Source organism: Oryzias melastigma, linkage group LG7 (genome assembly GCF_002922805.2).
Source record: "Oryzias melastigma strain HK-1 linkage group LG7, ASM292280v2, whole genome shotgun sequence".
In the NCBI taxonomy this organism is placed as follows: domain Eukaryota; kingdom Metazoa; phylum Chordata; class Actinopteri; order Beloniformes; family Adrianichthyidae; genus Oryzias; species Oryzias melastigma.
In genome coordinates this window covers 17,208,851-17,235,041 of record NC_050518.1, presented here as the reverse complement: position 1 = coordinate 17,235,041, position 26,191 = coordinate 17,208,851, and the positions used below count along the sequence as shown (strand labels likewise).

At 37.3% G+C, this 26,191-nt stretch overlaps 1 protein-coding gene across 5 annotated transcripts in view; it reads left to right on the top strand.

Moving 5' to 3' along the window:
* The first annotated feature begins 1,124 nt into the window (after positions 1-1,124).
* The window catches only part of LOC112159271 (membrane-associated guanylate kinase, WW and PDZ domain-containing protein 2), a 46,633-nt gene continuing 21,566 nt past the window's right edge, over positions 1,125-26,191 (top strand). For 2 of the 5 annotated variants that reach the window (XM_024293245.2, XM_024293246.2), the window contains exons 1-5: positions 1,481-1,877; positions 12,981-13,267; positions 15,542-15,658; positions 20,453-20,572; positions 23,387-23,560. In XM_024293245.2, coding sequence (XP_024149013.1) covers positions 1,795-1,877; positions 12,981-13,267; positions 15,542-15,658; positions 20,453-20,572; positions 23,387-23,560 — 781 coding nt within the window. In that variant the 5' untranslated portion in view covers positions 1,481-1,794. Of the gene's footprint in view, positions 1,379-1,480; positions 1,878-12,980; positions 13,268-15,541; positions 15,659-20,452; positions 20,573-23,386; positions 23,561-26,191 lie in introns of those variants that run through there. The other 3 variants (XM_024293242.2, XM_024293241.2, XM_024293243.2) reach the window with 2 other exon arrangements.

Genomic DNA, 26,191 nt, shown 5'->3' with positions numbered 1-26,191 from the left:
CACTGACAAGCGGCTCTTTTTTGCTTTGAGACTACATTTCCCATCTAGCACAAAATGTGAAGTTACAGAGTTGATATTTAGCTTTTTAAAGTAACAACAACAACAGAAATGATCAAAATAATAGTAATTAGAACCATAATAATTATATTAAATACTAAAAATATTAAGAATAGTAACTATTTACAAATACAAAACGTTTAGAAGTTTAAAAAAGTAAACTAGACTTTTTAAATTAATTTAATAGCCGTTTGTTACACATTTTTGACCCCTTTAAAACACATTTGTAAGCAATTGTTTAACTGATTCATTTAATAATAGTCCCACTTTAATCATTGTTCAAAATCTATTTACAAAACATTCCTGCTATTTTTAAATTTTAAATTATGATTATTCCATTTTTAGCCAAAATAAAAAAAAATCATTTCCATAACAGGTTCTGCAGAGCAAGAGAAGTTTATCAGACATGTGCCTTTGAGATGTGGGTGGAAGTAAACCTGCCCCCATTTCCTATCATCAAATTGTTTACATTTTTCATACTAGCTGACATCCTACCCCAACCTAACTTTAACAATGCAAACAAAATGGTGTGAAATATTGGAGCTATCCAGTCATAGAGTTTAGAGCCAGATACCAGGTCGGATGAAGGAAACAAAGACATATATGGATCTATTCAAGTGGATGCACCAGAATGGAGCGGGAGACGGAGCTTGTGGCCCACCCATCTTATTTCCAAGTCACAAATAATCTATTCAAATTGTATTTTTTCATCTGCAAGGACGATTTGGATAAAGACATTCTCAGAAATCCAATTTAAAGCCCAATTTTCATCATAAATATTTTAATTCAGGGGTAAAATACCACAGAATCATGTTAAAAAACCACAAAAACGCATTTTTATTGTAGTTGATGAGGTTTGAAATTTTATTATTAAACTTCATTTCATATTTTCTCCCATACAGGCTTAAATTTAGACCTAAAACATGAGCTTGTTGTGGGTGTGTTAACTTCACATTGCCTGTCTTTAAAGCGAAAGGTGATACCGCAGATGCAGGTAGTGAACAGACTGTTTTAGGGGGCGGTACTTGAACTCTTTTTTTTCCTGCCCTCCCCTTTGTGTTCTGGAACTTCTCGAGATAACCTTCAAACAATAGACATGTGCATTGTTCTTTCAGAACAAGAGCACATTCTGGGACTGTGAGCCTCTCTCTCTCTCCTCCCTGCACCCCGACACCTTCACTCACTCCAATCAATACCATTTTTAATTTTCTTAATTGGGTTTTGGCTCGACTAAAATAGCGTTTCTGGAAGAAGTCCCATGTGATATGAAGGCTGGACACCTCAGAGAGAAGGATCTGACATGGAGAGCGCGAATATGAAGGTAAGTGATGAAAAAAAAAGACTTTTGTGCAAGTTCTAGTGACACATTTTGAGCGCGATCACTCATTTCTAACACTAGTTTGCCCACAGCAGTGCAGCAGCTGCTGGAAATTATGAGCGGCCGCCGTCAGATTTGCCCAGCAGTGCGCGCGCGCGCGTGTCTCTGTCTGTGCGCGCACGTGCCTCTTTCTCTCCGCTCCCTCACTCTCCAGCACAGCTCTCAGAGAGCATCACTAGTGGTCCAAATCCCGAATCCCGTCAGCCGCGCACATCGTGTCTGACTTTCTGTGGGACCGGAGCCCTCTTCCTCCTCCTCCTCCTCCTCATCCTCGCATTCATCCTTCAGACGCCGCCGCCGCTTCTGTTTGTCTCATATTTGTTGAAGTGCTGGCTCATTCTTTAACCTCAGCCGGGTCAATGTATATAGACGCGTTCAAACGGATCCTCTTTGAAAGGCTGAACTGCTTGAAGAGAATGTGCGTGTGTCAGCGGCAGGGCAGGTCAGTATTTTGTCTAAATATAAGAAATGTGAGAATCTGTTGTCTAAGTGTGTGTGTGCAATGGAGAGGGCGTGCTGGCTGACAGTTGGTGTGTGCATGTAAACTATAAGCTTGTGTGCAGGGCAATGCATTCAGTGAAGTTTGCATGGGATCTCTATTGCAACAGCTGGACATCACATGTGTGTGTGTGTGTGTGTGTGCTTCTGCATGAAAGTTAGATCTTTGTTTTTCCTCCCTAATTTTTCAATCTCCAGCTCCAGAGATTACCATAATGAAATCTAAACAGAGGAGCACCTGCAGCCATTTGTGTCTGTAAAAAAACAAGACTGACTGAAAGATTGTGTGTATAGATCCCAGGCAGGTGTGAGTTGCAGCACGGCTTGTGTTTGTTTAGGGTGTGCCCCTATACAAGCGGCTTGCTCCAAAGTGATGGATGCTTGACCCTGACTTGTGTGCTGCTCTGGATTTGGAGCGCAATCAAGGTAACGCTGCAAATGAGAAATTGGTGAGAGGATGAGATGCATTAAGCTTTAAGATTTCAGTGAGCAATCTTTTTTAAGTTCGAACACCCAGCACTTTATTTGTTTTTTCTGCCAAAATGAGAGGAGGATGATGTGGGGTGAACTTACCTGCTGTCGTAGTAACGCCTGTCATCTGGGAGTTGTTGATTGTCTAATTATGTACCTCCTGCGTCCTTCAGCAACATGCATATTCATGATGCGCTTTAAGGTGAGGTGAGAGCGTGCCCAGGCTTTATTTATGTACGTGCGTGTTTTTGTGCGTGGAAGGCCGTTTACCCTTGACAGTGCAGAGCTATGCAGGCACTTTCCCCATCTGTGGCCCAAACCTTTGCTCCCAGCCACTGCATTTGAATTCTGCGGTTGTAGCCTGCTCTATTCTTAGTTCTTCCTCACTTCTGCGTGCGCGGCCTGATATGAAATCTAAACAACAACAATGCACTCTAGTTGCAAATATGGGCCCTGCACATTTACAGTTGTTAATGTATGTGGCGTGTTCTGACTGTGGTGGCAAATCGATGATGATGATGAGATTTACGCTTTAGTTGAGACCTCCGTAGAGCAGAGGATGCATCCTCGACTCAGATCTGAGTTGGACAACTGGGATCAATATCAGGTGGAGAGACAGGCAGCAGAGGAAGGCTAGGGTCACCTTCACCCATCCCGACTGAATCAGCAGTATGTCTGTTGAACACACACTCACAAACACACACACACTTGGAAGGCCTGCTTAGGTTACCATCCTGCGACCTCTCAAAAATGCTCATTATAGCAAACTGAACCGTCTCTCCCTCCACTTCTGAATTATTCATTTTGTTTTTGTCATTTTTGAAGTGAATTCACTACTTTTTCTCACACACCTCTTTTTTTTTGTAATAATTTCTCCGCCTCGTCCCTCTCGGCCTCTCTTATCCACAAATTGTTGTGGAGCCAATCTGCTCTGTTTAATTAAACTGCTCCCTCCTCCTGATGAGAGCTAATCTGGGATCACAGTGAGGGGCTTAATATATTTTGGGAAAAGACGACCTGTTGTCACTGGGCTGCACCTTGGAAAGCGTGGAGTGTACACAACACAACTCGTCCTACTAATGTGCCCCTGCCTTGACCTTGATCCTGTAACTCTAAATATACAATTTCCCCGAGAGGCACATCACTGAGCCGGTGTCATTCTGTCAGGTGTGTCTGTGTGAGTAAACAAGCCTTGACGGGTCCTGAACCAATCTTTTCTGCTCTCCTTTTATGTTCCGGACCAAAGCGGCGTTTACCAGTAATTAGATAAAATCACCAACTGGAGTAGATTGAGGATTAAACGCAACTTTTTTCTTTTTTGCCAGGTTTCCATGTATTAAGTGTGTCTGCTAAGTGTGTAAGAAGAGAGGAAATGTATCTGCAAATGACAGGAGGAGATTTGTGTTTTCTTTTTTTAGTGTTTCTCTTGCAACCATTTAATCTTTTATTTCTAAATCTGTCACTGCGGTCTGTTTTGTGTTGAGCAATCTCGTGCCCTAGATTTGACGTGAGTGAGCATCAGGGAGGTTTAGTACACCCCGTGAAGCTATATGGCCCGGTGCAGACGCTAAGAGGGAGAGGTCAGGGGCGGGAATATGTGGGATGAGGGGATACGGTCGGGATCAGGAGAATCTCTGCTGTTCGTGTCTTATCTGTGAGTTAGCTTTGATCAAGTTTTAAGGCTTTTGGTTATTTAAGGTGCTTCGTTTGGCTATTTTTAGATATAATATTTGTCTAACCCTCAACATTATTCTGGGAGGATGCAGGAAAAATTGAGAGCTGTGTGCTCATTTGCAAGTTATTTGGGAGGAAAAAGTTCATGTGCTCACTGAGTTAGGTCATATATCGTAAAAGTTTTTGGGTTTTTTCCACACTTACCTTTTATTTTGCTAAAAATATTTATAATAGATGTTTAGAAAACCATCCCCATTTATATATATATATATATTAAACACCAGGTTTCACTTTGTGTAACCCCTGAAACCAGAATTGAGTTATGAGCTTTAGTGCAAGTTATTTAAAATAAAAAAGGAAAAAGAAAGTCAATTTGCTCACTGAGTTAGATGTTGTAACTCCAAAGTTTTTTCAAACACTTTTATTTTGCCAAAAATATGTTAAAAATTTTTATTTTGAAATGCTGTAAAAAAGGAAAAGCTAATTTATTAAAAAACATGTAAAAATACTAGCTTTCAGACAATATTGAGAGCTGAAATGTTTATTGATAAGAATGTAACTATTATTTTTGAAAAATGGCAAAAAAATATGTTTTTCCATGGATGAGTACAATTTATTTAATATTTAGTTTAATAGAAAAGGGGAAAATATATAAAAACACTCTTAAAATAAGTAATTCAGCAGAAATCATGGAAAAATGATACATTTGAATCTAAAGTCAAAATCTTTAGCTAAACGTTTAGCTAATCAAACGCTAACTGTTTTGATTAGCTAATTGTTTAACTAATCAAAGGTTTAGTTAAAAAATGAAAAAGGAGGATATCACGTTTTCCATAAAAGTATATTTTCTATTCACTGAAATGCGACAATTGTAGTATTTGGCATGCAGGCCACACTTGAGCTGACAAAGCACACAGTCAGTCCATCAATATCCTCCAGACTTCACATTTAGGAAAGAAAGCAATCCCTTTTCTTCATTTCTCAGTGTACATGCATGAAATACAAAGTAAGCTCACATGAGTTCATGCAGCACTCTGCCTGAGCTAATTGAGGAGGTGAATTTCATTACAGTAGAATTCTTCTAGAGCGGAAACAAATGTGGACGAGAGAGGATGCCTTGTTTAACAATGTCAAAGCAGCACGATGCTTTTATGAGCACTTACCAATTCGATTGCTCATTTAATGCAAAGGAAACAATCTGCAGCCACAGAATTACACAATCAGACAGAGAGATGGAGAGTTTAGCCCCAAACAGACGATTGTATTAAAAGTTTATCCTCAATGGAAAAGTTTATCAAAGTCTGCCGTGGTCAAAGCCGATTATGTCAGCGAGTGATCTGCGAGCTGAGAGGTGGCTTTGATGGGGATGAGGGTCGGCATCCAGAGAGACACGGAGAACACGTGGAGCATCACAAGAGCTGACAGCCGGTGCTTTCTTCTTAGCGCTATGCTCCTGTTATCAATACAAGGACCATGGTGTTATCAGTGCTGGTCTGACAAGCCATGATTCAGATCTTTGATTTAAAAAAAGGATGATCTTTAAAGTATTGGGCATGTTTTTAATTTAGATAGTCATCAATCTATACGTAAAGCATTTTCATCACCAGCTGGTTTGTGACACACATAACTCCTTGAAATTCAGTGAAATGAAGCACACATAAGAACATTAAATAAAAAGATAATAACTAAAGATCAATAAAAAAAAGCTACAAAGATGTAGTATTTTAAATGTACTGTCATCTGTTTGCCGTATTTTTTAAAGTACAAGCCGCAGTTTTTTTACATTGTTTGGCCAGAGGTACGACTTATATTTTAGGTTAAAAAAAAAAAATAGGAACAACCACTAGAGGGCACTGTAGGTGTGTGTATCAGTATGTGTTGCTGAGAACAATGCAGAAGAAGAAACGCTGCTTAGGCTGGGCTTGGTGGAATTGTTTAAAACCAACACAGACGATCATGAATTATTGATTTAAAGTTATATATAGAGTTTAGCTGACTGGTTAGCGTGTTCTTTATTGTATGATTATCTGAATAATTGTTTACATATTGTGCTAATATTCTAGATTTCTCCTGTTTCATAAAGCTTCATGCACATCAGCATTTTACTGTAGAGAAGTGTGGAGTCTAGTATTGTCTTTCACAATGAAATATCTGTTTTGGTTTTCGTATTTTGTTGAGAAAAAATTATCTCAAAAGTGCAAATTATACTCTAGGTTTGAGATATATGTATAACTTTTTCTTCTTTGGCTGCTGTGACTTATACTGCAGAGTGATTTACAGTCCAAAAGAATGGTTATCATGAAATAAGATACATAATCTGAACCAAATTGAATAGCAGAGGTCTAAGAATTGAACCCTGAGGCACTCCGCATGACTTAGATTTATAAAGAACATGGAGTTGTGCATGATATGATGCATGAAAGCTGTACGCCGGAGTTTAGTTGTGGAGGTGGGACTGCAACAAGGTTCAGATTTGAGGTAAACTTTGCCTGTAATTGTTAATCACGGAAGGATGCAGGCGGCTTTTCTCCACTAGAGGTTTATCAACTGGAGCTTTGAGTGATTGTGGAAAAAATAACCAGACAGGAGTTAGCCGTGAATCATTTTCAAAAAACATTTTTTAGAAAGTTCTTTGACATTTCCAATAAGCAGATTGATGAGTTTACTCTATGTCCTCAAGTATTTGCCACAGATTTCAGTAAATTAAGATTATTTATGACCAGATTATTCAGATTTTTTTTTTTTTGCTTTTTAAAAAAAGAGGTTTTAAAACAGAATTAATTCTTTTTGGTTGTAAATTTAGAAATAATAAGGAAAACTGTGCACTTTGGAGTTTAATCAACTAAATATTTTTAAAAATACCTTTCTTTTTCAGACTTGTCGACTCAACCAGAAAAATAAAGCTATTAATTGCCATAATTGATGATTTTTGCCAGTGTACTTTTTGTATCGTTGGATTTTTGAAGGTCCTTTGAGACATTCCTGCCTCCCAATGTCGGGAGCATTCCTACCTCGTCCTTGCTGTTTGCTTCAAGTTGACATTGAATTATTGAGCTTAGTAGCAAAGCTCATCTCTAACTTTAATAAATGAACACCCCCGAGATCCAACCTGAAATAACTGTGTAGTTAATTTGTCTGGTAATATAGATATTCTGCTCGTGAGCACCAGCTTCCAGAGGCAAAATGGCCTCAGCTTTTTTTGGACTAATCACCACAAAGATTTTAATTGGGTAGGACCAGTGTTGCCTGATAAGAATACTGTTGTAGGGCAGAAGTTGAAATTATTTGTGAAAATTAATCCTGAAGCATAATTTTACATTTTTTTAGAGTGAGAGAGAAAAAAAGAAGAAATGAGGATAATTAACTTGGATTACTCTATTTGTTCTCTAGTCAGATACAAGTTTGAGTTAATTTAGTTCAAACCAAAGAGTCATTTTCAAACAGACAACTGTGTGGCACAGCTGTTTATACTATACACTGAGTCATAACAGCCTTTAGCATATGTCTTTTGATAAGAGAATGGTGCAAAAAAAAGAAAAAAACTGCCTCTAAGAATAGCAGGAGGATGTTTTTCTATTTTTTTACCCTTGGTAGATTGTGGTTTGAAGTTACACTAGAAGGTCATTGTTAGGATCTTTAAAGATTCTGAGCTCCTCTGAGGAGGAAGTGAAATATGACGATGGTCAGCTCTTTTCTGACGTAAAGGTCACACATCATAACTGCATCTGGTGTTATTGTGGTTAGAAATCCTTGAATCTGTCTTCAATTTACACATGTTTTTGATGGTATGATTCTTTTGAAAGATGTTTGCGATGAAACCTCAGAAAGAAAGAGCAGGATGAAATAATATTCTGTCTGATGCTACATTGGCCATTTCGCCAGCACTAGTTTTATTGGATGGTATCATAGAGTTTGTCATTTTCTTTGACAGAAAAGGAAAAAAATGCTGATGACTTGTCCGACACTTGGGGGCACTTTCTAATTTGGTATCCAATGAATCACGATCGTCCATTTTGAATGGAATCAAAGCTGACATGGAGTGGTAAGAGGTGCCCGCTCACGCCAGTGGAGACGAGAACGAGGTGTGGCCGATCCTCAACCAGGACCTGGTTCTTTCTGGAGCGGTGATCTGATGATTTATTGGTTCAAATGTTGAAATAAAATATTAAAAAACAGCCCATCGTTCCCCCACATCAAAATCAAATATTTAAAAAGCTGTTTATTATATATATATAATTTCATTCTACTTCATTTCATGGAGTAGATTGAGACAGGAGGGCTTAAATGCAAGCTGATAATTTGAACATAAAAAAATAGAATTTATATAAAAATATTTGTTAATTTTTCAATGTTAAAAAAAGCCATAGAAAGAAAAAAAGAATCAAAACTCACACAGACAAAACATAAACAAAGCTTTAAAAATATAAGCAAAAATAGGTAAAAACATGTTGGTGAACTATTAGAAACAGTATTTTACAGTGAAAACCGTTAAATCAATAACAGCAGGCTAAAAGTCAGCAGAAATAAACAAGTAAAACAAACAAATAAAAAGGTTTTAGATATTAAAGCAAAGATGAAGCAGTACATGACCCCAAAAAAGTTTTTTAATGTCTAGAATACATCAGTAGAATTTGTTACAGAATGATGGTTTTATGTAAAAAAAACAAAAAAAATCTTTGCAAAGCACATGATTTTCATTGTGCTTTGTGGTTTTACTGTTCCATTCTGCTTTATGAAATCAGTAAATAGAAGCTAAATCATGCAGCGGCTGTGCCATGTTTTAACTGGAGTTTGGATTTTCTATACTTTTCCCCCTTCATTTACATGTCTTTATAAGCCTTAAGAAAAAAGACTTCACCTCATTAAACCTCCATTAGAAGCAGGAGGTCAGAACAACAGCTCATCTCAAATGATTCTCTGGCTTCATGAATATTTTCCAGACACACAATGTAGTTTCATTAGTTAAAGATAAATATTTCAAATTCACCAGCTGCTTTATTTTTAGCTTTTTAATCTTTACAACTGACAAATTCAGAGAAATCTCTTAATGATGGATGAAGAGATGAAGATTATGGAGGTTTTAGGATCAGAGGAAGGAGAATTCACTTTTTGGAAATTATCATCTTGTACCCCTTTAACAGGTTAATGGATTTTTTTTGACAGATACAGATACACACTGGTCATTATATAATAGAGATGTGATAATATATTCCAAACTGTCTTTACATCTCTGTTCGTTATTGCCAGTGTGCTTGGTAGAAGTTTTTTTTAACCCGTTGAAAGCTGTCAGCTTTTTTTAATTAAAAAAAAATGCATGTTGTAACTTTAGTCTGAAAGGTTTACTCTCAAATATTTTCACATTGTGTTTGAAGTTCAGCCATGTCCATTTGGTGAAAATCTTGTGAGGAACTGCTTTAACTCATTAAAACTCAAAATACAAATGTTCAACTCTTGGACAAAGATAAAAAAAAAATGCAAAAAACATATTTAACATGTGAAATAAGACGTTATATACAAAATATATGAGGTAACTTTTCAGCTAGGGGTCTAAAATTAATCTACATAATCAATGAATCCATTCATATTCTTACAATCCAACCAGATTAATCAGTCTGAGGCTAGATGCTAATCGAGTCAAATTAAATCGCCTATAGCATAAAAAAAATGTTTCAAGGTTAAATAAATTGATTATAATCGACATTGAAAAATAATTTTTTTATTGAGACGTGGTGGTTTATTTATTATAATGTAAAAAAATTAGCATTTTCTTCTTTTGATGTGGAAAAACAACAGTGAAATTAAATGGATTTGACATAAATTTTTATTTACTTGTTTGTTTTTACACATATTTAACGATTTTGTTTCAAGAAATAGAAGGAATATTCAGTACCAGGTATTTATCTCTGAGTCACACTGGTTGAATTTTTGGCTAAATATGTCTTGGATCGATTTTAGGTCGGTGAATCAGATCAATCAAACGAACCAATATTGAATATATATTGTATAATCAATCACAAATTATTGTAAGAATTGAATTGTTAAAATGAATATAGGCTAAATCAAAGTTTATGTCTGTTTAGGAGAGATTAAGATGGGGAATATTTTTTAATGACTTCAGAGAAGATGTTTTCTGTCATAGTCTGACTATAGAGCTGCACAAATGAATAAATAAAACAGATAAATTATGTTTTGTCAATGTGTGTCACTGAAATTAGTAGTAGTATATCTGTTTTTCTTTATTTCTTTTTCTTCCTTCATAGCATCCTTAACTTATGGAGTGTGTTGTGTTTGCACAGATGGCTGGCTGGCTTTAGGGAGGCAGGTTGACAGTTCTGCTGCAGAAGGTTTCACAGTGGGGTAGACAGAGAGGGACTGAGGCCACTGTTTGGCAGGGATGACGTGATGAGCATATCTTCAGGCTGAAGGGAACGGTGTGACTTATTTCATAGTGGTTTTTCCTAAACCTTTTGAAGTCCTTCAAACAGAAGGCTAAAATACACACACTACTTGTTGTGGAGAATTACTTTCCATGCTACAAACTGGAACTATTTCTCTGGATTTTGTCTTTTTTATGTTGTTGTACTAAGCTACATTTCTGCAAGGTCAAATTAGTAAATCCGGTGCCAACCTCAGGCTGTGTGGTGCCTCATGATTTCTCGCTGACCTCTATGCTTACCTTCTTTTTCTCTGTCATTGTTCTAAAAAGCAAAAACAATTCATATTTCATTGTTACATGGTTCTGCTTTCACAGTATTTCAATTTTGCTGCACCCACTGCTCTCATTTGTCAATTTCAGTGTAAATAAACCACTAGGGACATCATTTCTGGAGCTCAGCAGTACAGGGGGAGATATCTGTCACATCTGCCTTTTGAGGTGTCATTCAAATGAAATGTATTAGATATATCCAGCCCTTTTCTGATTCCTTGAATGGATTTTATTAGGAGCAATGGAAGGCCCACACAGTGGGGGTCCTTAGATTAAATATGTTACTCTGACACATCATTTAAGAAGATTTTGACCAAATCTTGGAAATCTAACAAAAACGATTTGCTTCCGTTTAGCATTACATATATTAAATATTAAAATATTTTCATCAGGAAAGACAGACTAGACTAAATTAGAACACTACACTGTGTTCACACCTAATGTGCATCGGGAATGTCCAGCTTTTGGCCAATCTGAAGTCCGGCGGCACGATTGGAGCGACTGCTGCGGGATGGTGGTCCGGCAGCAGCCCAATTTGAGCAACGAACAGCAAATTCGCCACGTGGCAAAAGAGGAACAGGCCAGGCGAATTTGTCTCGTGTGAATGCAGCGTAAGGTAGTCCCAATTCCTTCACTGCCTACCTAGTGTACTATATAGTGCATTTGCCATTTTGAAGTGTTGTCTGAATTTATAATTCCAAAGTTGAGTGCCCTAGAAAATTCCCAGAAGTCTTTGAGAAAAACCAGTACTGTAATGTAGTGCTTGTAGTGTTTGAACGCAATGCATTGTGGTCTATAATCGCTAATGTAGTGAGCATCGATCGATTCATAAAGACTTCTAGAACATTTCTAATGCACTCGATTTTGGGATAGTAGATTTGAAGAGCACTACAAAATGGCAAAAGCGCTATATACTGAGTAGGGAAGGAATTCGGACATAGCCATAGCTTGAATCTACAATTCCAAAATCCAGTGCCCTGAAAATTTTCCAGAAGCCTTTGCAAAAAAAAATCAAAGCTCACTAGATCCGGGAATATAGACCACAATGCATTGCATTTGAATAAAATGTGATTAGAAAAATATTTAAAGAATCCTTTTTTGGTGACATCATTGTTGCCGTAAAAAAAAAAAAAAAACTATATTAAGCCTGCTTTAAAAATTTCCCACACTGGTCACTTAGGGGTTAAATAGTAATCAGGAAATTCAGACACAAATCTTATGCTAAGCTAAGATAGCGACGTTTCAGCCTAGCATCACATCAAATAAAACAACTGCTGATGTTTTGCTAATTGTTGCTTCATTCTGTTCTTGGAAACAACAAATATATACCAATAGAATTCATATCAAGCAATGGTTGAACTTGATAAGCAGCTGTTTGATCTTTTCCCTCAAATTATCTTTTGTTTCACTTCCTTGTTGTTTCCTTTTTTGATCACCTTGACGTGTTTTTCGGCTGTCATGTGTGTTAAGGTGACTGCGGCTCTAATCATGTCAGACGAATTATTGTCTTGCACCTCAGTTGTCACGTCATGGTTGACTGCAGCAAATCTTCACCATGTCAGTGACATCAGGGCGCCGCACAGTCACCTTTGCTCTTCAAGAAGCATGTTGCAAGAAAACACATAGTTCTCACCCTTGAGCATCAAACAGCCTTGCTGTAAGACTTGTCACCTTGATGGTAGTTTTAATTAGCACAGACAAAAACCTTCCTACTGTTCTAGATCTGAGCAGACGAGGATATTTTTAGTGCAATTGTTTATGAAATATTTTTAATCCTTTTTTAAAGTAGCCTTTAAAAAAGCATCTTCGTATGTTCATGTAATGTTAACACAGAGTTCCCATGAAACTGTCGTCTGTTTACACATAAACATAATGCTAGACTTCTACAAGCACCGTGGGCATGAGGGAAAGCTGCTTTGATTCTGTCACAGGACAATTGTTGCTGTGCTGTGATGTGTTTGCATAAAACAAAGATGTTTTTCCAACATATGGTGTTATTCCTGAATTTCAAGAATATCTTGACTTTTGACATGGGAATTATTCGTTTGATACGAAACTTCTCAGACTCTACACTGGCAAAGGTCAAACAACATCAAATCGAGCATTTGTTCCTCTTTTTGTCCTGTAACTGACAGTTGTAGTATTCATTTTTTGTCTTCATCCTATACCCTGTGTTCCTGCTTTGTTTTTCTGCAGCTCGTTTGCCATGTCTAAGACAGCAGGGAAGAAACTACACTGGCGCTCCAAAGTGCAAGACAGTTTTGTGCCGTTGTTCGGCACGTCGGAGCTCGGGATTGCCATCGGAGGAGGAGCAGATTATGGAGAGTTTCCTTTTGTCACTTCGGCTCCAGGGGGAGGCCTCACAGTGGGCGACATCATCCTAGAGATTGGAGGAACACCAGTGCTGGGCATGACTCTAGGAGACGTTCGTGGGGTCCTCAACTCTTGTCCGCATCCTATCCGTATCAAAACAGTTTCACCAGGTATGACTCGGTACTCTGACACAAAACTTTTTTAACTAGGTAACTCAGTCAGTTGGACAATCAATTGAGTCATAATTAAATAAAAGCAATTGAAATCACTTTGTGTGAGTAAAAGTAGGCTTGCCAAAGTTTCTCATCAGTCTAGATCAGGGGATTACAACCTAAAAATCTGTAGCTTTTTTTTTTTTTATCCCTCCATTGAGGCTCTTTGTGCAAATGCTTTGAAAAATAATAAGTTTGTTAGTTGTTTGTCACAATATGTATTTTATTTTGAAAGGAACTTGTATGTTTTGCAGCCCAAAGTAAAATAAATTACAATTGATATACATATCGAAAAATATAATATTGTTTTAAATCAATTATTTCAAACATGTAAAATTATTAGAAACTTACCTCTAATCTGTGAGTGGAACTGTAAGTGAGCCCGCCCAGACTTCCCATCATCTCTTTGTTTTATATGCTCTCCTGCTACCTTACAGCCCTTTATCACCCCCATCCTAACATTAACGGTGAAACTAAAATGATTAGCAATATTGGTGCTATCCAGCCGTACAGTTTTGAGTGAGACACCAGCTCAGACAAGGAAAACAAAGATGTACATGGATCTATTTTTCTACAAGTGGATGCATCGGAATTGGGCAAAGCAGGAAGCTTAACTAACACAAAAGCCACTGCTACCGGCTTTTTCAAACACAATTTTTTTGTCTGCTCCTTGTTCACAACAAAAGTACAATTTTAATCTTAATTTAAAATGGAGCAAGAATATGTTAAAAACATCAAAACACAATTTTCATTGGAGTCGTTCTTTAGGTGATTATAAATTTACTTTACCTTCAAACTTGTACATGCAGTCTTTTGTTGGATGCTAAAATTGTCTTGCTCAATATTTAGCACACTGCAGGTGTCATCCATGTCAACGTTATCCATTATAGTCCAGCTTACTTAGACTCCCTTGGCCCTCATAAGCGCTGTGTAAAGCTTGTAGCATCCTCATACTGGATTGTACCTGTCAGTTAGTTGGTGAATGTCAAGGTGAGTGCTCTATATGAGAGTTAAAAATGTCCGGAGATACGTGACTAGAGTGTTGCGATACAGTTTTCTGACACCTCTCAAGAGGCCTTGATATCGTGAACAAGGGTCCTAGTTAAGAGCTCAGAATGAAGCGGTGTGTCAATATGGTGTCACCTGACTCGGGCTCCTAATGGCCTTCCTCGCCAGATTGATAGCTGATTTGGCAGCAAGGGTGTAAACGGGGACCTTTGCTCCTGTTCCCTCTTCTGCAGCTAGATCCATTGTCAGCCGTGAAGTCTTTCTAGGCCTTGCCGGGCAGCTCAACTGCATTGTGGTGTGTAGGACAGTGATGGATGGGCTGATTTTCTGGGTTGCTATAGCACACCTCTTCCTCGCCTCTCAGCAGCAACAACTACCTCAATTTCAGCTATCAAATACGTGACACCCTGAACCCCAGAAGCATTTTACAGCTACCAGTTCCGAGACCCACGTCAGAGAATGATCAAATTCAGAAATATCCATGCTTTTGCATTTCTGTAATTCCTATTATGCTCGCAGAATGAATAAAATGGTCATAAAACCTAAGCACTGTTGGCTCATTTGGCTGCAGGCTTATTTTCAGGCCTCAATTTTGTTCTTCAACAGACTAGAAAATAGCTGCTGTTTCATAACAAGCTAAGCAAAAGCCCATCATTTCTCCCAAGTGGCAGCAGGCTATATTCATTTCCTTTTATAGGCTGCAAACATATGTGGCCGGTCGTGCTTGTATGCAAATGAATGCCTCTAGTAATGAAGCTGTAGTGTTTGGTAGTTGTTTTTATTTTGAAAGCCACGGTGAACGAAGGGGACAGAGAGGTGTCACCGCTGCGGACAGCTAGGCGGCAGCCTGCACAGGAAACACCGGCACGGCGCTCATCCATCACTTTGACAAGCGGAAGATGTGTTCAGGCCCATCAATAACCTCAAGTGACCTGTCATCAGAGGCCGTAAAACACTTGAGGCGATATTAAGAGATCACAGAGAGAAAACGGAGCGATCAGATGTGCGCGTTAGAAACCCAGGAACTGAAGCGATACATAGAGATCAGCAGGTGTGAACGTGAGAGTCAGCGTTGCAATGAAACGTGTTAAAGTAAGCCTGCTAGAGTAACAATGATTATTTCAGACACACTGAACAGAGATCATCACACCTTCAAAGTAAATTTCTGTTCACCACCTTTATGCTTTCCCCTCTTGACGCCACACTTGTTCTTCTCCCCCTCAGGCTCCACATTGTGCAAGGATCTCAGGTTATATCTGAGCAAGTGCTTCACACCTGGTTCCGTAGACAGCCAGCTCCAGCAGGTGATTAGAGAGAACCTTCTTCTTCGAGCAATACCCTGTAAGTCTCCTCCAATATTAATAGATGCCACATAAAAGTCTGAATGCATCTTTCCTGCTGTTTAATGTCCCTTACAGCTGACGCAGAGTTTCAGGTGAAACTTAAAATAATTGTTATTCCGCTTTGTGTGAATAATTCAGCCGAGCATATCTCCTTTGTTCATTACAGACCTCATTAATTCTGTGACAGTGAACCTCCTGTCGCTGCCATGAGAATATCTTGGTGTTAATTGGAATTTAGGCATGTCTAACCACTTTCCACACTTCCTCGTGTCTGCATGGGTAACTTAATTAACTAATTAAATAAGCATAGTGTATTGAAAATGTCTTGAATATATAATTATAATTAAAATGTGAGCAAAAAGAAAGAAGTTGTCTAGCAGGTGGTAATCTGGCAATGATAACTACCTGTACCAGGTTTTCGCTCTCTTTTTTTTTTTTTTAAAGCAATTACAAGTGCTTTCATTTTGATTATGAGGCAGCCAAAGGCAGCTCGTAGTTGTGCATCTGTTGCTATCTTAATCCCCCCGTTTCGTGACGTCACTGCTGGAAACAGAGCGTGCAGCAGAGCGGCGGAGACGAGGCTGTGCTTCTCGTGCCTGCTTTTGTCTTCTTCGGTTTTCTCTTCAGGAGGTCATGCAGAGGACACATGCCACCTGTAGTGGGTATGTGAAGTCCTGACCTTGTCTGGGAGGATGGAGTTGTTTTTAATCTCTCATTTAGTCCAATAAGTAGGTCATATGGCACAGCCTGCCACTACGCTGCACTATAACTGACACGGCAAAGACCAAATCAAAGACGGGGAAAGCTGCATCTCTCCGGACGCCACATTGTAATTAGAGTTGATCTCAGTTTTAAATTGAAATCATCTTGAGTTGCTCAAGTTATTAGGATGAACAACAACAAACTGTTGCGTTCGTGGTCAGGTGACGTTTTCAGTTAGCTCCAAGGAAAGGTTATATTTAGAAGACATAATATGCTACTCGACCCCTTAACGCCCCCCAGCCATCATGTTGCTAAACTTTGCGAACTTCCTCGCATCTCTGGGTGCTTTAATTTAGTAAGAGCGACAACAAGGCAGGCTCAGCCCCCGGGTGTGTAATCCCCTGATCTCTCCAAGATGACACAGTAAGATGCTGTTGTTCTCATGCTGATACGAGCGCACGCACGCCAGCCTGATCCCGAGACGGATCTAAAACCATCATTTCTCATTTTAGACGATAGAGGCCTTTTTTTTTTTTCCTCCTTTATTTTTATGAATTGTTCTTCCTCGAGGAGGCAGCTGGGTTTACCAGGAACAGCTGAGGAAGCTTTCATCGATGGCTCATTGTGGCCCCCTTCAGGACCATAAGTATGTTCTTCCTGCTCCTTGTTATTCCGTGCATTATTCAAACATTTTTGGGTGAGATCCGGCCCGTTTCAAGCATTAGAAGTATCTCAAAAGCTGATGTAAAAATGTGGCATCTAAATTTGCTTTCAGACAAAGATGTAAATGTAAAAACTGGCAGCGGTGCATTAATAACATTATTCAGGCTCAGTTAAGAGGAAAAGGAAATGACTGACAGAATTAAGTAAATGCAGGGTACAATATCAATAATCTAAAGCGGGGAGATTAAATTAAAAGCAAATGCTGATCAGTGCCAAAGTGGAGGAGGGGACGGCTGCAGTCTAATGGACTTGTGTGCTAATACTGAGGCAGACGGATGCTGGCTGTGCAGCTCAGAGGAGCAGGTACAATAGCAAACAACTGTCCTTCCACGACAAGGAAGAGTATGTAAATACTCACTAAAAAATGGCACCACTTTGATCTAATTGCAGGCTTGTCAGAACCCGCATTACCCTCTTCCAACGTTCCCATCCATTAATGTATACCCAGTTTTACATGTGCCCTTGGATGACTCAGACACAAAGTCATGGTCTCAAGGCTGCCAGCTTCTTCATCTTCACCATAAAAGACTTTTGTAATTGTCTTCAGAGTGAGTCAGAGATAAGGAGCATCATCGTTTAGTTATTTTAATATGCTCGCTCCGGCATGTCAGGCACACTGTCTGTGGCCTTTTCATCTGTGGGATTCATTGTTTGCTGCTCGGGTGCAAGGATTCTGACAGGCGGTTCTCTCTGGATGTTGATACAGGGTTCTGTGTAATTACCTCTTCACCCCTCCTTCCTCATCCGTGTTCAAGGAGACCAGGGGCGGCGCCTGTAGGGACAGGCAGGGGAGGAACGGATGTCAATAATCCATTCTTTGTCTCCTGCCGAGATGCTATATATAAAGCACATCATTTTTACACATTTATATCTGTATGTATTAGCAGTCTGCCCGTACTATAGAGCAGTGAGTCATTTATAAGGCATTGCAGCGCATTATCTGTGGCTCCTCAGGGAAAGACAGGTGTAATTCATAGGGCTGGGTAGATAAAATTGATTAATCAAATTGATCTAAGCTTGATAGATCAATAATCAATTCATAAAAGTAGAGATCTATCTAACCCAGGGGTCTGCAACCTTTAAAGCTAAAAGAGCCATTTGGTCCAGTTTCTTACAGACCAATAGCCAGTGAGAGCCACTTTGTTTACAAATTTAATCTGAAGTATGTTTTTGTAAACAATACAGCTTTAAACCTTTACAATTGTTGAATTATAAAAGTATTATATTTTTTGATATAACAAATTAATGTATTTTACTGTTGGGAGCATAAAAGTTCCTTTCAAAATAAAATATAATATGTGTCAAATTAGATCCTCGTGTTGCAGCAGATTTACTTAAACTAAGAATAAAAACAAAAGTAAAATATTACATTTTCCATCATTGTGACTTTGGTCATTTTTTTCTTCATAAACAAAATTGGTTTAATTCCAAATTTTTATTCAAAATGTATACATATAATTGCAATTCAATTATTTAAAGAATGCATCTCTTAACAACAACTAAGCACTGTTGTGCAGCAGAGGATTCAAAGATGTGCTTTAAATTTATCCTACCGGTAATAGTAGATTAAAGCTTTTGTCATCATTTTTGCTCCATTATCAGACATGTTTATAAATGTCAAAACTTAATAAACACTAAAACAAATGAACAAAAGACCCAAAGAGCCACAAAAGAGAGACAAAACAGCCGCTCCAGAGCCTCAGGTTGAAGACCCCTGATCTAAGTATCCTAGCTTGATGCTAACGTATAATGGAATTTTCCAATGGACGGCTAATGCTGACGCTCAGTCAACATAAACTTACTGAGACTGATATTACTGACTAAATTAACATCTTTATATACTCACATAGGGGTGAATTTTCCATACTCCTTTAGGGATTTTTTTTTTTTTTTTTAAACTAAACATTTGTGGTGTAAAACGCAGTTTTTGACTCGTACTTTCTTCTTCTTCTTGAATAAGGTGTAATGCTATAGAATGATAGCCACCTAGTGGCCAAACTGAAACGCCCTCCTGTTGGAGCTTCTCCGTTTAAGAATCTATGTAACGCTGTATGCTATTAACAAGCTCATTATTATTTGACAATGCATTTTACAGTATGTGAAATATATCTCTAAACAAATGTGTCTAAATGTAAAAAAATCAAATTTGAGTTGAATTGAGAGGACTGAAAAAAATTAGAATACAATTAAAGTGATTCTGGAAATTATCGCCAATACTCAGTCATAGTAATTCACATTAGAGGACATCTGAATAATTTTAATCAAGTATTTAAATAGATGTGAACAGTTTGCCTAAGAGTGTACAAATGCAATCCAGTACAGAAGATAGTAAAGGTTGATGCACCACCTTGATGAATTATACTAAAAGAAAAAGTAATTAAAAATGCTGGACCCATGAAAAAGTCATCCAATAGAGAAGAGACTTTTATCATGTGGAAGAGACCAAACACACAACTTTCAGGAGAAACGGCACAGATTAGGAGAGGCTCGGCACCATGCGGCCCGTGGAAGGATTTGGACCACCAGCAAAGAAGCAGAGAACGTAAACAGAGAGGAGGTCAGGCTGATGGAGAGGCTGTCCTTTGTGTGTGTTCTACATGTGACTACACTTTTATAAGAGCTATCATTTTCTTCTGTGTGTGTGTGTTGCATCCTCGTTGCAGTCCTGCATGTGTCGTTGTGGCTGCTCCCAGGATGGCGTTGCATTAATCACAGGTTTTATAGGGTATCTGGGTGTGACTTCCTCCTGCTGCCCCCTACAAAACACACCCACATGCATGTGCACCACATGTGGTCCTCCAGGAGGAGGAGAGAAACACGCCTTTTCATTGGGTTTGATGTGATCGTGTCTGGTTGGAGGAGAGCGACCTTTTCCAATGTCACCCTACACTCCGATTCACACGTTAAAATTGCTCTTCCGTCTAAATGGCAAACAAAAGGATGCGGTGTTCCTCACTCCGCGTGCCTGAGCTTGTACTTAAATGTGTGCAGCTTTGAAATCTGGGTCAAATCAAAGCAAGATAGAGATAAAGATTAAAATCTCAATTTGACCACTGATAATTTAGCTGTTCAGCTTGTACAAAAGGTTCTTTCATGATTCATTTAGATTTTTTTTGGTCTGTTTATGTGACCACACACACCATGAAAAAATTCTCCTTTGGTGGGATTTATAGAGTTTCTTTCATGCTTATTTATTTTTACTTTAAGTTGCATTGGATTTTTCTGCAAAATTCTTTAAAAAGTCACAATTTTGAAAAAAAAAACTTTACGTTATAAAAGTTCAATAAGCCAAACCTTGTTTAACTGCTGAATCTTTATCCTTTTTTTCTGCTCTTACTGATGTACAGCCTGATGTGTTCTGTCTTAGGTACGACCAGACAGCCCAGAGATGGAGAAATCTCAGGAGTAGATTATAACTTTGTTTCCATCGAGGAGTTCTTCTCTTTGGAGGAGTCCGGGGCGCTTCTGGAAAGTGGAAAGTTCAAAGGTTGGGGACCTTTTTTTGTGCATTGGAACTGCTTTCAACAAATAACTACAGGAGATGAATATAATTATCTCTTTGGAAGGGTAAAAATAACATTGTTTAGCTAAACAAACACTCCTTTTACCGGGCTGTAGTATGCTCCCTCAGGAAGGTTCAGTTTCACATAGCATGTGAAATATATAATACAACATGAAAATATGTTACAATATAACCTCGAGAGAGCATTTCTGACCCCTAGCTATCACTGAAAATATAAAGCGCCTCGTGGAGCTTTTAAAATATGCAAATAAGGGAAGAAAATGGGTTTCAAGCCAGGCTCATGTGAAGGGCTGCATGCATTTGTGATAATGCATTGATAGAGAAAAGGGTTTTCTGCACAAAATATCAAAAGTCATACGGTTCTAAACCCAACAGGTTCTCACATTTGCAGTGAATTTCCTGATCTGTCAAAATACACACTTTTACGTCACTGAAACAAAAAGTAACTACAAAGTTTTAAGCCTGAAGCATTGAGTGAAGCATTTGGACAAGATCTTGCAATTTTAAAAAAAAATGCTTTTTGCTTTACGGTGTATAATTTTATTTATACGTGAAGCATTTTAAACAAAGTTAATCCAAGAAGGGAACTTTACAGTTCTGAGGTCACACTTTTTATTCTCAAATCTTTTTAAATCAGAGCCACAACCCTTTGATATTGTGGTCACGCACAACTTGTGAGTCGCTGTGAGTGTACCTGTCATGACTGAGTGATGAAGAACGGAAATGCAGGGCTAAAGGTATAAAGGAAGATAAATAAATTAAGACAAAACTTAACTGAACTTGAGTAAAAGTGCTGCAGTGTAGAGGATCCATAATCCAATAGTGGATAAAAGGACAGTAAAGGCAAGAGATAGAAAACGAAACAAGTGGAGGGATATGATGACACAAGTGAGGGGAAAACAGCAGCAGCAAAGAACACATGTAAAAAGCAAACAATAGGAATTGAAACTTAAAAAATAAATAAATAAAATAAAGAATGATTAAAATAGAAACAAATATTGTCTCATTCATCTCACGTCACTACAGTTTGACTCTGTAATGATCTGTGTTACTCAGGATACTGTTAGTTTCTGTGCTGTCTTTGGTTTTAAGTCTAATGAAGCTTTTCCCAGTGATGCTTTTTGAGCTGATTTACATCCAACTTGATGTCTGCTGTGTTGAAACAGGAAACCTTTTTGTCTCTAAACAGTTGCAACCAATAAACTATGATTATCTTACAAAAGTGGGACAAATGTTCAACTCAAAAAACATTTAAAAATATCCAATCCCTTGTCATAAGTGAAAAAAATCTACTTATCTGTCTTGGAGGTTTTTTTTTTTAAACAAGTTATGATGTCCCGCCTTTGGGAGCAAAATGAAATCTTGAAATTTGCAATAAACGCTTATTTTTAGGCATATTTGAAGTTCAATGTAGTATACAGTGGATTGGAAACATGTTTTATAATATGCATGTTTTACTCAAAAATATTAGTGCAACTACCCTTATTTCTAGATAATAATCATCCAAATGTAAGACTAGAATGACATATTTTACAATAAATTGTCTAAAAAAGTTATATGTAGATGTATGTTCACTTCCTATCTTCTGTCCTGCTGTTGTTAAATACATCTGTATTGGATAAGACTATCCAGTTTTCTTAAATTAAGCAAGTCTGTCATAAAAAGACTATTCACCCTTCACAAATGAAAATTTCACAAAGTAAAAACCACACAAAATTATCTAATCAAATAATGTTTTGAAGATCAAATAACTTAACTTATTATAATCTTAAAGTCTTGCCTTAAAACATGTCATTGCAAGTTATTTATAAGTTAATTCTGTGTTACATTAAATGTAATCAGATTTTTTTCAGCTGAAAACGAAATACTTTGTGAGATATTTTGTGTGCATTGTTGCAATACCTAAAGCTACAAAAACTTTCTTTGTACTTGTACAATTTGTGTTTCCTTTTTAACATGAAAATGGTTTTGTTTCATAAAATCGTCCATTTTTACTTACGTCCAGTCAAAATAAATAAGATATAAGCATATTTATTTACTAATTTGATTCTTTTTCTTAGTTACCTTATAATTAGTCTTTAGAGAAAATGGTTTTCAATGAAAGTTACTCCTTCATTTTCCCTCCTTTTTTATTAATTTACAAACACTGAGTGAAAATAATAAAGCATAAATGGTCAAAATGTATTGGAACAAACAAGCTTCACACAGTTAGAGTTTGGAGGCGGGTCTTTGCATCGGAAACATCAGGTGAGATTCAGCTCATGTCCTCCTCCAACAGGGGTCACAGTGCAGCCTTTGATTAAAAAGCTTCTACACATTAGCATCCATAATTTATGAGTTAATGGGAGCAGTAAATGTCATCCTCACCTTTGTTAGGTGTGACATTGACGGACTCGTTGCTTTGGGTTTCACTGCAGGAGCTGCAGTAAATGGTGAAGCCTTGTAGTCCAGTTCATTATTTTAATGTTTCCTTTCGGCCCGTTTGGACCTCCAGAAGCTAAATAGATGGGAGACATGGCAGGGATGTGGTTTCCTCTGGAGAGAAAAAATAGTGTTTGAACTCAGGGGTAGCGTATAAATACTAATATATTGTAGTGCTGCTCTGTAGAGCCTAATCTGCAGCTGGATGGGACATATTTTTATCTCTTTATTATTACTGGTATTTCTATTCAATCTAGGCATCTCTCACTAATTAAATGTCTATTTTAATCCCATTCATCTTGCTTCATTTGATTCTCTTCAAGCAAAACCTCTTTGTCCTGCCCCCCTCCACCTTAGGGAATTACTACGGCACACCTCGGCCCGTTCACGTAAGCGCAGAGAGCCCCCCCATCACCTACCAGGAGCACCGCAACCTGCTCAGAAACTTCCGCACACGCAGCAAATCGCTCAGCAACCTGGAGAAGGCTGCAGGGGAAGGACTACACAGTGAGGACGACGCAGGCCTGCCAGGCAAGTGTTACTCAGCTAAACCATGACATAGATGCCATAAATGAAAAACAGAAATGGGGCTTTAGCCGCTGTGAATCGTACACGATTTAGCTGCAAATTGATCGGGGTCTTTTTTGATAGTTCGACTTACAAAACCAGATATCCACTGTGGCTTTTAGAGTCTGATCCCCAAATTAATCAATCATTAGGCTGATTAGTATGCTGCAAACTCTCAGTGGGGCTGGGGCCTCATTGATTATTGGATCACCACCAAAGGAAGGTCACGGCGCCTCAGGCTGAACAGCCAAAGAGACAAGCAGAGAGACAAATGTGCAAACTGGGAGATGAGGCACTGAAGGAGGAAGAGGAAGGAGCCAGAAATGTTTCAATTCAATTATTGGAAAACTAAATAAATTCAAATTCTGACAGCAAGCTCACATCAATATTTGGATGTGATTGATGACTATAATAAAAGACTAAAAGGCTAAATTTATTCTCATCTTTTATAGAAAAATATCCGTATCATGGTTTAGTATCATCTGGAAAATATCTTATTTTTTACAGCTGCAACACTGAGTCATGTTATGACATATTTAATGTTTACTAAATGGTAATCTATTTAAAAATACAGTTTCTTAAAATAAGCAGGTATTTAACAGTTTAAGATTTTTTCTGTAGAAGTATTTAGTTTCCGTTGTGTATGTTGAGGTAAACAACCAAACAATTACACATTTTCATCGTATTATTTAAGCTATGCAAAGTGGTAGAAATGTTTTTTGTTTTAAGCATTTGAATTACACAAAAGATGATTGTTAAAAGGGAAAACACCACAGTTTTATTTGAATAGCAATGTAAAGTGCCTCGTGGGGATGCAAGAGCTCTGCAGCACAAAGGAACATTCAATGAAATGCAAAAAGCAATATAAAAAAAATAATGAAGGTGCTTTAAACAACACTGTGAAAATGCAGAATTGTAAACAAAAAGTGCAGATAAGATCATTATTTTGATTTAGACCTAAGTTTAGATTCTGTTATTGAACCTTTTTCTTTTTTTCTATTTATTTGTTCCTTTCATGTAGAGTACCACATTACATTAACATATTCAGTATGTACCAGTATGTACTACTGTACATAAGTACACACATCTTGGATTGGAAAGGAGTATTTATTCTCTTTCATAAGAAAAATGCCAAAAAAACTCAAAAGACATGATTTTCATCAAATGTTTTTAAAGAAAAAGGGAAAAAAGAGACAATCCCAGACTTAAGTTACTTACGTTACTTCTTTAAAAATATTTTTTGACGTAAAAGTTGATTAGTACAACTTGTCAGAAGTTCCCTTTTGAGCATCCAGACTTTCACCATGACACAAAAATGAGGGAAAAAACATAATTTTAACACCAAAAATTGCATTTCTGGGATTTTTTTTTAATATCTATTGAGCTAAAAACAAACAAACTTTTGTAGACTCTCTAGCATCTCTCAATTTTTAACTTTCAGCATCCCTAATAAAGTGTTTTGTTTAACTAAGTCTTCAAATTTCAACAATCTTGACTTAATAATTCAAGTATTTGTACGTTCCTTATATTTAACTAATTACTTGAATAACACTTATTTTATTATAAGGTATTACCCTTTTTTCTGCTGTAAACGTAAGGGTATTAAATTGGTTTTATATCCCACATTTCAATACAATAAGTGAAATTAGGAAATAAAGTTGAACATTATCGGCACATTAGATGATAAGTAGTACTTAATGGTATTTCAAAACAAATACAATTTACTTTTAATTTCTAATATATGAGATTTCCAAGGCTAATTTTCTTCTTGAGGCATTAGCTGTCACTGCTATAGTGTCAGGATATTCACCTTTCTAAATTCTATCCTCATAATCAGCCAGTACAATTAACAGGAAGGGTTCTGTAACATACATATACTTCTGGGTTCAACATAGAATTCCACTTCAGATTAATAATTTTAATATTTCTATTGCTCATTTATATTTGCCATGTATTTTTTTTACTAGGGGTGTTACAATAAATCTATGAATCAATTTGTATTTCTACATTCCAACCACATCGATCTGATCCAATATTGACTATGAATTAGATTGGCCGCCACAGATTATGAAATAAATCGTATTATTTCTCTCCTAATTTTTTTTACCCTTTTACAATATTGATATATTTACTTCTAATTTATTTTTTTTTTATTTTTGTTGCTAGTTTCACTTTGTTTGTAGTGAGACTCCAGAGTCACCTGTCCTCTGACTACAGAGGAAGAATAACATTTTAGGCTAACTCTGGTGCATTTTCAGAGAAAATTTGCAAAGTCCCAGTCAAATAAAATAATAAATACATACATATTAAATATATCAAAATTAATAATAAAAAACATTCTGAACAATATTTTTATTTACTAGGGTTTTTTGTTCTAAACTCTCCATGCCGTGGATAATATTAATTTAAAAAACCCTCTAAATTAGATATTTTTATAAGTGAAAGTCTTTCATAAGCTCGACATCATTTTTATTCTGCATTAATGTTTTGTTGTTGAAATGCTGACTAAGCTTCTCTGTAAAGCTGGTCAGGAGGTGCATGATTAAAAACTTTCACAGGGATTAAAAATTGATTTTAAAAAAGGTAGAGAAGCAG